Source organism: Chrysemys picta, chromosome 7 (assembly GCF_011386835.1).
Source record: "Chrysemys picta bellii isolate R12L10 chromosome 7, ASM1138683v2, whole genome shotgun sequence".
Classification (NCBI taxonomy): domain Eukaryota; kingdom Metazoa; phylum Chordata; order Testudines; family Emydidae; genus Chrysemys; species Chrysemys picta.
In genome coordinates, this window is record NC_088797.1 from 57,244,527 (window position 1) to 57,257,457 (window position 12,931).

The 12,931-nt window shown below is 46.9% G+C and overlaps 1 protein-coding gene across 7 annotated transcripts in view; it reads left to right on the forward strand.

The window, feature by feature from the left end:
• PAX2 (paired box 2) overlaps positions 1-12,931 on the forward strand; it is a 114,196-nt gene that overhangs the window by 12,147 nt on the left and 89,118 nt on the right. For 2 of the 7 annotated variants that reach the window (XM_065551553.1, XM_065551554.1), the window contains exons 2-3: positions 4,440-4,608; positions 5,791-5,988. In XM_065551553.1, coding sequence (XP_065407625.1) covers positions 4,440-4,608; positions 5,791-5,988 — 367 coding nt within the window. Of the gene's footprint in view, positions 1-230; positions 916-4,439; positions 4,609-5,790; positions 5,989-12,931 lie in introns of those variants that run through there. The other 5 variants (XM_065551549.1, XM_065551552.1, XM_065551550.1 and 2 more) reach the window with 5 other exon arrangements.

A 12,931-nucleotide genomic window follows, 5' to 3' on the forward strand; every position in this document is an offset into this window, starting at 1 on the left:
CCCCCCCCCCTCCCAGCGCCCTGGCATTCCCCCCTCCCCCTCTCCTCTGCCCGAGTGACAGAAGCACAGACCTCCTCGCCCGGGCTCCGTCTCCGCGCGCTGGCGAATCAGAGAGTGTTGGAATCTATTGCCTTTGTCTGACAAGTCATCCATCTCCCGGCAAAGGGGAGGGCGAGGAGGGGTGGGGGTGGGGGGTGGGGGGGAGAGATCTGGAGGGGGCTTTGCAGCTTTTAGAGAGACACACGCGGGGAGAGGAGGCTCCATTCTCCAGCCAAAGCTCCTCGCAAACACATCCCACCTTGCGAGAAAGTCTGCCAGGAGCGGGACCCTCTGCCTGGGGAGCAGGAGGAGGCGAGGGGACTCAGGGAGGGGGCTGCCGGTGCTCAGAGATCCCGGGGATTTCTACTCCACTTTGAACTTAAATGAACTAGCCCCAGACTTGGCGGAGGAAGAGGAAGGAAGCCGCATCATCCTCTGCCGCTGCTGCTTCACCACCGTCATCATCCTCACCTTGCTTCCGACGCGCTCTAGCCTCCAGCCCCTCACTGACCCGGCTGCCAGGGATGATCTGACCCGAGCGCTCCAGCCATGACATCCACCTGCCCCCCGGCCGCTGCCTCTCGCTGCCCGCTGGGACGCTGCTGACCAGAACCATCGGGCTCCGCTTGCTCTGCCCCAGCTCGAGCCAGCTCCCCGTCCACGGCCCCCGGAAAGTTCTCCGCTCCCCGGGCAGGGCCGAGCGCCCGCCCCCCCGCCTCCCCTCGCCCTGCTGGCTGTTTTTTTGTTTTTGTTTTCTCCCCTAAGTCTTGAAGTTGAGTTTTAGAGGCGACACGGCGGCTTCAGCCGACTTCTTCCCCTTCCTTTGCCTCCCCATGGATATGCACTGCAAGGCAGACCCCTTCTCGGCAATGCACCGTGAGTACCGGAGCCCAGCTCCTTCTGCTGCATCCCTCCATGCCTTCTTCCCCAACCCTTCTTCCTCACCTGACCCTCTTTCCAGGCCATCCTCCCAGCCGTCTGCCGCCTTCCCCAGCCAAGGTGGGCTCCGAGCCCCCTGCCTTGCTTTGCCACCACCGGCCACAGCTGCTCCCTAGCTCCTTCGGGGTAAGATCCCCATCAAAGGGGATCCGGGAGCCTGGGAAACCCCCAAACTTACTGGAGGGAATGAGTGTGTGTGTGAAAGGGAACAACAACAACAAAATCAGGTCTTGCTCCAAATCCACTTTGCAAATTGTGCCTCCGAGGGGGAGTAGTTGATTCCGACGCGTGTGTCCAATTGTATTTTTGATCGTTTATATTTTAATCTGCAACGTGGGTCAAAGCTTTATTTTTTAAATTTTAAATACATATATATGTGTGGAACCACAGTTCTCCCTGTAATTTTTTGTTCTTTAAACTGAAGAGGGGGTAAATGTCATTTTTAAATGACTGGGAAGGTGATTGTTTGTTTTAAGGATGAATTAGGGGAAGAAAGAGGACAATTATGTTGTTGGGAAATCTGGCATTTTCGAGGGTTATTAAGAAGTCACAGTCCTCCTTTTTTCTTTTTCTTTTAAATTTATTTATTTACAAGATCCCTGGGGTGCATTTTAAATACATTATTGACATACAAGAAAGTGGATTCCTGATATGTTTTCAGCCTAGAATCTCATTTCAATCGAAGGAGGGGGGTAAGGAAAAAACAACCCATGACAATTATTGTAATAATGAAATTACAATTCATTTGAGCTAACCGCAGGCAGGAAAAATAATTCAGGGGTTTAAAAAGACAGAAAGAAAAATAAAAATCTGAGCTAGAGACCATACTGAGTCAGGAAATGAATAATTAAGAACAATTTGTAACTTTCCACGGCGCAACTTTTCAAGACGCTGCCCTGGCAGCTGTATAAAAATAACCCAATATTTAAAGGATACACTATACAATATTTGGGTTTTAAAAAATGATTTGCAAGAAGAAAAAGAGCAGAAATATAAAGCCCACGAAGAGGGTTGGCTGCAGCTTTATTTCTCTTTCAAAATTGCTGCTTTCTGAGCGATTTTGTTAGGGAAAAATATTGTTTCCCAAGTATATTCACTGAAAATACTCCCAGCGTTTGGAAATATTTTGTTTGCACCCCGGCGGCTTACTCTTTAATTGATTGCAATACCTTTGCATTTAATTTAATTTGGAAAATATATTTAATCGATAGAAATATTTCACAACACAGCGGATGATTTAAAGAAAACCCAATGAGATTTGGGAAGGTTTTATTTTTGCTGCCGAACTTTGAAAAAAAGCATGATTCAGTTTGGGCCATTTATATAATATATAATACATCTATTAACAGTCAGTTATAATACACGTAAGCGCCGGTTTCCTCTCGCGCACACATATGTATACAGACTACAGAATGTGTTCTGTTCAAAGGGACAGATGTATATATATATATAGAGAGAGAGGGAAAAAAAGGTTTGAAAGGGACCGATCTAAATTAAAACAAGCCCAGGGGAAAAAACACTGGGTGCAATAATTTTAATTATTAATTTTTTAATCTTTTTTGCATCTGATGCCTTTTAATATTCTGTAATGCGAGTTATCAAAGGTGCCTTGAATTATTTATCAGCGAGGTGCTGAAGAAACTGCTGGCTTGTAACTTTAGAGGCAACATGTGCAAAAGGTGGTCTGGACAAATGAGGAAAAAACACACACACGCACCATTCAAGAAAGACCCAAATGATACCAAGGGGTGGGGAGAGGTAGAGGGCAGGAAGAAATGTCCACTACCACCACCCAATAATCGCAAGCATTTTTTTCACAATGGGGTTTTAAAAAATAACTAACCGGGTCAAAAAGAACGGTCTAAAGAAACCATCCTGGGATTATGCTCAAGGCAGTTTGGAGGGTGTTTCTTAGGTGTTGGGGGGGGGGGGTTGTGAGAGATGAAAAAACTCTATTTGTGAAGAAGGACTTGGATCGATCGTAGGGCAATGAGAGTTCCCACTAAGTTCAGAGCCAATAAGTCAGTGTCAAAAGCAGGAGAGAAAAAAAATCAGCAAAAATATAAACAGATCATTTTTCAGCAAACTGCAAAACCCACTGAAGATCTCTTTCCAGGAGAAGCTGCAGCAGGTTAGCTCTGTGTGAAAGGAAGGCTCTAAACACAGTATACACACACTGCACAGTTCTATCGATACGGATACATAGGGATCATGGCAAATGAAGATATACCTTCTGTAAATATTTATGGGCACACATACATATCTACGAATGCGCATTTGTAGTATAGCTCTCGCGCACACACTTAGGTGCAAGCGTCACAAATACAGTTCATATTTTGCTAATATCCGAATGAAGATATTTCCTCATTCCTGGCAGGCGTTTCCTGCCTGACAACATTTAGCAGGTGCAAAGCCCATTCTTGCCGTATTCATCCGAATTATTACTGAAAAAAGGCAACCCAGGCGCCCCATGGAAGACAGAGCTGGGGTTTTGTCTGAAGGGGGTCCAATGGGGAATTTTTATTTCCCCTTGAACAAAATCCTTGTTTCAAAAAAAATCAAGGCGAGATTTTTTTTCTGGGGGATTTTTCCCCCCCGAAAAGATCGAAAGCTTATGAGAGAGAGAGAGAGAGAGAGAGAGAGAGAGAGAGAGAGAGAGAGAGGTTTTGTTTATATAAACTGTAACCGTTTGCGGGACACAAAGAAAGGTATCGTTCTTTCTTTCTTTCTTTCTTTCTTTCTTTCTTTCTTTCTTTCTTTCTTTCTTTCTTTCTTTCTTTCTTTCTTTCTTTCTTTCTTTCTTTTAGATCTATCCGAAAATAAATGGAGAAAACGAGCTAGACCAGGTAACAATTCTCCGGGGTGAGGGGTGCAGCAGGCAATGTGATGAAAAATCATGGCACGGGAATGAAGTGAGAGAGGGGAAGGAGCAGCCGCAGAAAGAGGGGGAAATCCGAAAGGGCTCTGCCTGGAGCCGCTAGAAGCGAAACTCAGGAGTTCGGGAGAAAATCTCTTCCCAACTCCTGGAGCAGGCACGAGCCTAGGGATTGGTATTGTTCCCGTGCTCGTCCCCAGAATAATGCCCTGAAATTCTGCTGTTCCATCAGGCCGTTTTAGAGATCCTGGGAATAAAGGGGCACAATTGCCGCTGGAGAGTATCTGGGTGTGTGAAGGGAGGAAAGGGACATTCGTTAGAAATTCACTGCTCTGGGTTAGGGTTTCTTTCTTTCTTTCTTTCTTTCTTTCTTTCTTTCTTTCTTTCTTTCTTTCTTTCTTTCTTTCTTTCTTTCTTTCTTTCTTTCTTTCTTTCTTTCTTGTCCTTCCCCACACCCTCGCCCCGTCCATCGCCTCCATTCATAGCTAGTCACTGGAGATTTTACCCGCGGGTCGCTAACTGTCCCCGACTAACGGTCTGTTTCTGGGGTGCGTGGGTTGTTGTGTTTTTTATTCTCTCTCCCCAGCAGGGCATGGGGGAGTGAACCAGCTCGGGGGGGTGTTTGTGAATGGCAGGCCCCTACCTGACGTGGTGAGACAAAGGATAGTCGAGCTGGCTCACCAAGGAGTGCGACCCTGTGACATCTCCAGGCAGCTGCGGGTCAGCCACGGTTGTGTCAGCAAGATCTTGGGCAGGTAAGGCACGGGCGAGCAGCGTGTGCACCCCTTCCCCTCCTCCAAACAGCCTCCTCTCCCATCCCCCCGAGTCCCCCTCTGCGCCCCCGGGTTGTCACGCAGCCCGAAAGGGGAGAAGTACCATTTGCAGGACAACCCCTCCCCACCAATAGCCACCTCTCCCTCCCCTTTGCCTGGGAAACAACCTGAAGTAGGAACATTTTGGGAGTAGGAAAGAAAAGGGAAAAAATCCTCACCCCACCCCCACTCTGCCGAGCAGCCTTAAAAAACGGTCGCGACCAAATTTGGTGTGAAATCTCCCGGGAGGCAGATCGGGTGGGGGAACCTGCCTCAGCCCGGCCTTGGGGTTAAGGAAACAGGCTGTCTGTGTCTGAACCTCCCGGCCATTCTCCGACCTGCCCTTTGCAAAAGCGGTGTCCAAACAGTGCCGAGCTAATGGCCACGCGAGGACGTGGGGGTGCAAGGGCCAGAGATGAGCCGAGAGGGCAAGGAACCCCGAAATCACCGCTGCGCACCCAGGCCAAGCAAATCGCTCTCCGCCTCCTGCGGCACAGCCAGGCCGTTCCAGCGGGGGCGAGAAAAGATGGGGGCTGGGGTGAGACTGGGGGGCCAGGGAAGGAGGAGAAAACATCCGCTAAAAGGGGTTGAGCTCAGCGATTCGGGCCCCTCACTGGTCTCCATCCCCCTGGATTTTATCCGGGGCACGGTTTCCGTTTTGTTTCCCCATCGCTGGCTGGGCCTGGCGTTCGGTGGAAAAAGGACCCCCCCATATACCCCGCTGCCGCACAAGGGCACAGCCCCACCTCCGCAGCCAAGGAGCCCCCCAACACACCCCGCAGCCCAAGGGCACAGCCCCACCTCCGCTGCTCACACCCCGCTGCCGCACAAGGGCACAGCCCCCCCTCCACTGTCCACGTCCCCCCACCCCAGCCAGGCGCCCCCGCGCCCCAGGGCGAGCAGACCAGGAGGCAGGCAATGGCTCCCCGAAGCCGTGCCCCTCTAGGCCCCAGGCGGGGGAGGCTCCGCTCGGCAGCAAGGGCAGCTAGATTTGCGGGGCTCGGGGGCGGTGCGGGGTCACTGGCAGTGTGGAGGACATCGCATGGCAGCCGGTGGCCAGGTATGGATGAGCTCGGGCAGTGGAGCGCAGGCCCCGGGCACTGACAGCGCTCTGCTTTGGAGCAGGTATTACGAGACTGGCAGCATCAAGCCCGGCGTGATCGGCGGCTCCAAGCCCAAAGTGGCGACTCCCAAAGTAGTGGATAAAATCGCCGAGTACAAGAGACAAAACCCGACCATGTTCGCCTGGGAGATCCGGGACCGGCTCCTGGCCGAGGGCATCTGCGACAACGACACGGTGCCCAGCGTCTCCTCCATCAACAGGTAAGGGCGCCCCTCGGCCCGGCCCCCAGCGCCCTGCCCAAGGGGCCGGCCATGCGCTCGCTGCCCCCGGGCCAGTCCCTCCGTGTCCGGCCCCCTCCCCTGCGCCCAGTCCGACCCACCTTTCCCACAGTTCCCCTCCCCCCACGCCACTTCCCTTTTATGGCCCCCATAAAGCTCTCCCAGCAGGCAGACAACCAGTTCCTTTAGCCTACGGGTTACCCGGCCCGAGGGGCTCTAACATTTCCCCCTCTAAGGCGCCCGCTTCCTCTGCAGCACTGGAGTTCCCAGCCCTCCAACACGGAGCCTGCCGCTCCCCAAGGCCCGGCGTGACTGGGTTAGTCCCTGGAGGCAGCGCACCCCATCCGTGCCCCTACCCCCGTGGCGAACCCCCCCGCCCGGGGCTTTCCTCTCCTGGGGCCTGCTGGTGTTGGAAACCTGCTTGGAGACAGCGCGCGTGGGCGGCCCTCGGAGGGGACCGGCTGGGCAGGGAGATGGGTGAAATTACTGGGTGAAAGTACGCGCCGCGGGGTGTTGCCTGGCTGTGCATGGCGGGGCTGGGAGTGCGAGGGTAGGCACCTGCCAGGAGACTTGCTTCCTTCTGTCCTGCTTCTCTAACGCTCTTTCCCTCGTGTCAGTGGATGCCAGTGTTTTCAGTAATTAAGACTGTGAGATTAAAAGCGCCCATATCTAAAGACAATCACAGCCCGCACTCCTGAGCCATTAAACCACCAAATGTTTGTTTATCTTAAACAAACAGACTTAGCTTCCCAAATGCGAGGCTCCTTCACCCCACCCCCAGGGGCAGCTGCTAAGCCAGCAAGGACGCCTCTTCTGAAGGCAGGGAAGAGCTCCATGAGGCGTCTAGCTGCTGTTTCAAACCTGCACAGATCACAGCCCCTTGCAGAAGTTTTGATTGCAGTGGGATGGATGTAAAACAAACCACCCACCCCTCCCCAACACTTAGAAAGAATCCTTTCTTTGGTGGCAAAAAGGATATTGCCAGGTGGCAAAATGGGGAATGCTGCAAGATGTTGTGATGCATATAAACGTGTATGAACAACACACACATTCATGTGTAGACACATGCACATTCACCTGCAACATACATTGGCACACATTGGCAACACACAGGTAGACGCTTGTGCACACACATACAAATATCACACCGGCCCAGGTAGAATAACACAAAGATGCAAACATACACAAGACTGTACATACTTACACACACATATGCCACACTATTAGAAATATTGTAACACATCTAGTCAGGCACTTACAAAAACATACACATTTACGCACTTGGATACAAATACTACCGCTATATATATATATATATATACACACACACACTCACAAATACACACACTACATGGAGTATACATACACCTATCTTATACACATGCACACTGACCAGCATGGTAGTATCTAGTGCGTGCATACATGCATATGCCTGTATATTTACACTTAGGCATAGCCAGGATGTTGAAAAACACTGTATGTTCACACCAACATCAGGAAAAATAAACACTGGGGAAACACTACAGTATTTTTTGTCTTGTGCTATCCGTGGGAGATTTATCAAAATAAGTCTAATAACCCAGACAACATATATTTATTGGCATCCTATATAAATAGCTTTAAATATTTTGCAAATGATATGAAATTATCCCAAATCATCTTGAAAACAGCAGGTAGAATTAGCTGGTAGAATGTACCTTGGCTAAAGAAGATTCCCTCAGACACACAGTCTCTGTAATATACTGCTCGGCTACCCCAGGAAATTATCCCTGTGTGTGCCATCTGTATTAAAATGGTTATTAAGTTATGAACAGGGTAACATAATACTGATCAGGTAATTATACACCCTCCTAAAAAACCTCCAGGTCCCTGTTACTGTCTCAGTCAGGTATTGAAATAACAGTTTGACATTCAGACACCTTACAAGGCAGCTGTGGAAGGACAGCCAGATATCCCTGAAAAGAATTAAGCCAATGCCCCAGAAGTCCAGAGGAAGGGTTTTAGGTTCTTTGAAGGAACAGCACATTCTTTCAGAGAGGAGCAAAGATGCAGTCTGCTTAGCTGGAACATGCATGCTAGGTTAGCTAGCCCAAAGCAAATTGACATCCAATAGCCACTGAAGGCAGGGACTTGTAACCTATTTGGGAAGAGTAGCACATTGCAGCGGGCCGCACGGTGTCGTATTCATGCACAAGACCAGAGCCACATGCTTTCCAGCTCTAATCATATATTTGCTGCTGACTTATTGTGCTGCCTTGTCGTTACTGTGCCTTAGTTTCCCCACTTCTAAAATGAAGATAATAATAATGATCTATCTCAGAGGGGTCGGGGACATTGTACTTAGCTAATGTTCATACAACTCTTTGGGGATGTAAATTGATTTATAAATGGTAAATATTATTATATCAGATAGGCCCAACTGTGATGCCCCAATTCTCACCACTGCGATATTTCATTGTGAGATTGCCAAGGAAGAATGGGATCTTTTCAGTTTCTGGTGATTAAAACTCTCTTCAATCTCTTTCATAATGCAAGCATGACCTCCTTCCCGTTCACCCATTAACTTTGTGTGGGGATTCCAGAATCCCAGACTGGCAAGGAAATGATTCCTTTAATGGCTGCGGCCAATGATAGAAAAAGCACCATTTTAGGATGTGTGCTGGGGAGGAACACAGCAGTGTGTTGTGAGGGAACCACAGCAAAACAGGAAATAGAGAGAATACAAGGGCCCAATCCTGCTGCCATTAACAATGCAAGTTTCACCATTCACTTCAGTGGGAACAACACCGGGAAGATAGCAGAAAGAGACAGGACTGCATTTATAATTAAAATGCAAATTCTCATTCTCTTCCATTGTCGAAGCAAACATTTTGAAATGGCCAGATCATGTAGACATCGCATATGTGTGATAAATTGCCGAGTCATGTGACAAGCTGCATTTATCATGCATCTGTGTCCACCTCACCTGCCCTCTGATCACCAGTTTGGATTTACTCTAACATTCCAACTCCCTGAACGGCTTCAGACAGACGCCATTTCTTGAAACCAACTTGCCACAAAAACATTTCATTACCCCTGCAATGTGGAATTTACCCCCAAAACTGTATTGGCCCAAAGTCCACCGTGGGCAGTTTTCAGACGTGCACTAATGACAGGTTTAAAGTCCAGTATCTAGGGGCTCTAGAAATGACATCTTTGCAGAAATGGCAGAATCCCAGTTTTCTAACGGGATATGAGAATAGCTTTTGTCCCTGGAAAGACCAAATATATTAGACTTTAAAGCCGTGTATGACATTTGTATGTATAAAAAAAAAAGCTATTCTAGGGCATTTTAAGAGGTTCTGAAAATGTATTAATTACATTTTGATTTTGCTTGTTCTGAATTCTGTACAGCTGGACTAAGATTAACAAAGGTACATGGGTTTCTAGGTGCAAGGATACAAAAAATAGTCAACGTGAAATTTTTAAAATCTTCCTAAAATCGTTTCAAATAGATTTTCTGTTAAATTTGTGGCACCTACAGAATACATGTTGGACTGTAAAAGTTTGATCAGCATGCATTTGGGACGACATTTATAACTTACTCTCGGCTGGGCCACTTGTGAGTAACACGATCATCCTAAACGTATGCTGATGTAACCTGTATGCTGCAATGCTGTGTTTTAGCTCTACATATAGAGTACATTGAAAAACCTATCGTAACCCTCAAGACACCAGCAAAAATCATTTGCCTACCAGTTGATGGTCTTCTGTTAACGGTGGTGAATAAATATGCACAATGCTTTAGTCAATGGACAAAATAGACTTCAACTGGTAGTCTCAAGATGGGAGATTTCTAGTACACATTTCATATATTATATAATAATAATTAGTACAGGTTTAATATATTATATACCTATAGGATAGATATTGTATATATCATTGAGAAGCAATTAAGTGACATAAAGTTCTAATTCCATCAACATAGCAAGCAACGAATGTTGATCTCAAATGACTAGAGAGAGTTTCCATTATCACATGGAAGCAGACTGGTTATCTTTGATCACTTAAACGTGGACTGTTTAAATTGGGTTTGCGTCCGCAGTGCTGTTAGCAGTAGAGTGGCTTCTCTTGTATGAATTGGGGAGTTGGATATCACTTCCCACTGGGACCAGGCTATCTGATGTCAATAGGGATGTTGGCTTTGTTTTGCTGCTCTTGGAGAACCTTAAGAACCCAGGTTGTGCATGTTATGATAACCCACTGAGATCTGTATGAGCTATGCTGTGTGCTTTAGTGGGAACAGCACATCATGGAACCGTGTTCATAGTTCCGTAGTTAAGGATTCAACCCCCATTCTATTCTAAGCATTATTTTTTTACCTCCCTCTAACACTCAATATACTGTACAGTTTCCCAAGTGCGGAACCCAACAACCCAGCCCACAGACAAAGTGCCCCTCCATTCCAGTACTGAGGTGGCTTTCAGTACTATTAGATTTGCAGTTTGTGAGAAACAGGCATGATCCCTATCTGAGGAATGCAGGAGTCACAGGCTTGTGGAATAATATTATAGTCAGTTTGCATGCTTACAGTTACTCTTTGGACTGTGTGTTTCTCTGATTCGTATAGCAGGGTGTGCAGTTTGCTGGACATGATAAACCTCAGTTGGGCTGTCACATGCTAGGTGGCAAGATAAAGCTTTTTCAGTCCCCTCCCAAGATGTATCTAGTATACGTGCACTTCTAGAATTATGTGATTGGTTTTGGAAAATGTTTTCTGTTACGTTATGTAATAATTGGCCAATGATTCCTAGTTATTGTAGCTCTTCACACGGCCTCCTTTTATGATGTTCTTTTATAAATACAAATAGAAAGTCAGACATTGATTCAGGTGATATCGTCTCTGGAACTGTGTTTGTTGTATTGTGAAATATTGAGCATGTGGCTATAAACCATCAGTGTCTGCAGGCAGCCTTGTCTAACAGTCAGAGCAGGGGATTTCATGTCAGGAGACTTTGGTTCTCTTGCCGACACTGCCACTGACTTGATATGTAATCTTGGGGAATTCACTTCATTTCTCTGTGTGTTAGTTTCACCCTCTGTAAAATGGAAATAAGATACTTAGTTACCTTTGTAAGCCACTGCTGTGTGTCTTTGCCTAAATTTAAGATCCCATATAGCTCAAAGTAGAATTATTACAGATCCAATCCTGGAGTACTGCTGATTTACATCAGTCAAGGATTGATCCATCCATCCATCCCCATACACACCCATCATTTTATCTATCTATCTATCTAATCTCTATACACATCCCTCTCTCTCTTCCTCTATAGTACACAACTTTTGTAAGTCAATCTGTGAGTTATCCCAAAAGAACCCCGTACCCATCTTTGTCACTTGTGGCTGAGTCCTGGAGTCCCTGCCACCTTCCACATCCCACTAAGTAGATATGAAATCTGAAGGATGAATAATGATTCTTCTGAGGACTCTGGATAGCTCAGAGCATCAGTAATGTGAGCGAGGTCAATAGTGACCAAAAGTAACAACTATTGGATGGTCTATATTAAACGAGTTGGTGCCTCTCAGTCCAGTTCCTAATCAGAAAGTGTCCACGTCACATAAACATAGTTTTGATAGCTGGTGCTTAATCCGCCACTTTCTTGGTTGTCTCAGCAGAGCGGCCAGGGATTAACCCATCCGGGTACAGTGAACAAGCCTCTGACTCGAGGTGGGTTCCTGTAATCCAGTGACGGAGGGCATGGGTGGGGAATGCTTGCCCTAATGCTGTATCTGCTGTCTGGATAAATAGGGGCCGGGGCTTTCAGGTCTCTCAATCTGGCACCTCTCCTCACACACAAAAGAAACTCTTTCTGGATCCCAGCAAGGTGGCGGCACCTTTTACGATCTCCCCATTGATCTAATGCTGGATACCAGCTTTCCATTTAATTTTCCACCCCAGGGAGAGCAGCTCCTATTCCCAATTGCTTTCAACTGAGCAGAGAATGTGATTGGGTCATGTAGGACTTCGTTACATCCTCCTTTTAATTCCAGATTCCCCTGTATTACCCACACAAACCCAGTATTACCTCCTTTCCATCATTGCAAATAAAGGACAAGCCGATAAAACTGAGGTCATAGACAATGTTGCTTCAGTTAAAAGACTACATTTTTGTTTGTGGCACCATTACTTGTGTTCCTCACATCTGGCCATTGGCAGGTTGTATTGTGATGCATGGACTGAGTTAATCATATTCCCTCTGATTTTCCTATCTGGCCCAATGAATGGGGCTGGAAAGGAGAGATCTTAGCTCCTGGCATTTATCTTCCCTGTTCTGCAACCCTATATGTTCAGAGACTGCATGTACGTTTTGCCTTTTAAAAATCCTAACCCTTTTAGTCTTGTATGGATGTCCCAGAAGGTGCATTGTTGTTGCGAGTTAAGCTTATGTAAGTTTTTGTGTATAGCGAATGGCTGCTGTACTACACCCTAGAGGCAGCTGCATTTCAGTGCTGGGTGAATGAGTCCTATGCAGTCAAACCTCATTTATCAGAACCTCTGTTATCCGAAAAACTCATTTGACTTTGGGGGAATGAGTAAAGAAATAAGTAGTTTGGCTAAGAGACGAATAAATAGGGGGACAAAAAAATGATCTGCAAATATCTGAAGGGCTCAGACACTCTGAGGGAGAAAAGAAATTACTCAGGGTTGTACAAAGTGGTATACTAGGAGTAAAGGGATTAAATTAAGAAAGGAAACATTTAAACGGAGTAGCAGAAGGAATTTCCTGGTAGTGAGATCTGTTAGGCTGTGGAATTGTCTCTCACAGGAATTCCTCACCGCTTAGGAATATTTCAAACTAGACAGGATAAAAACACAAGAAAATGTAGGGGACACTCCTGCCTTGGCTAGAGAAATGGACTGGATGATCTAATAGTTCATCTGTTA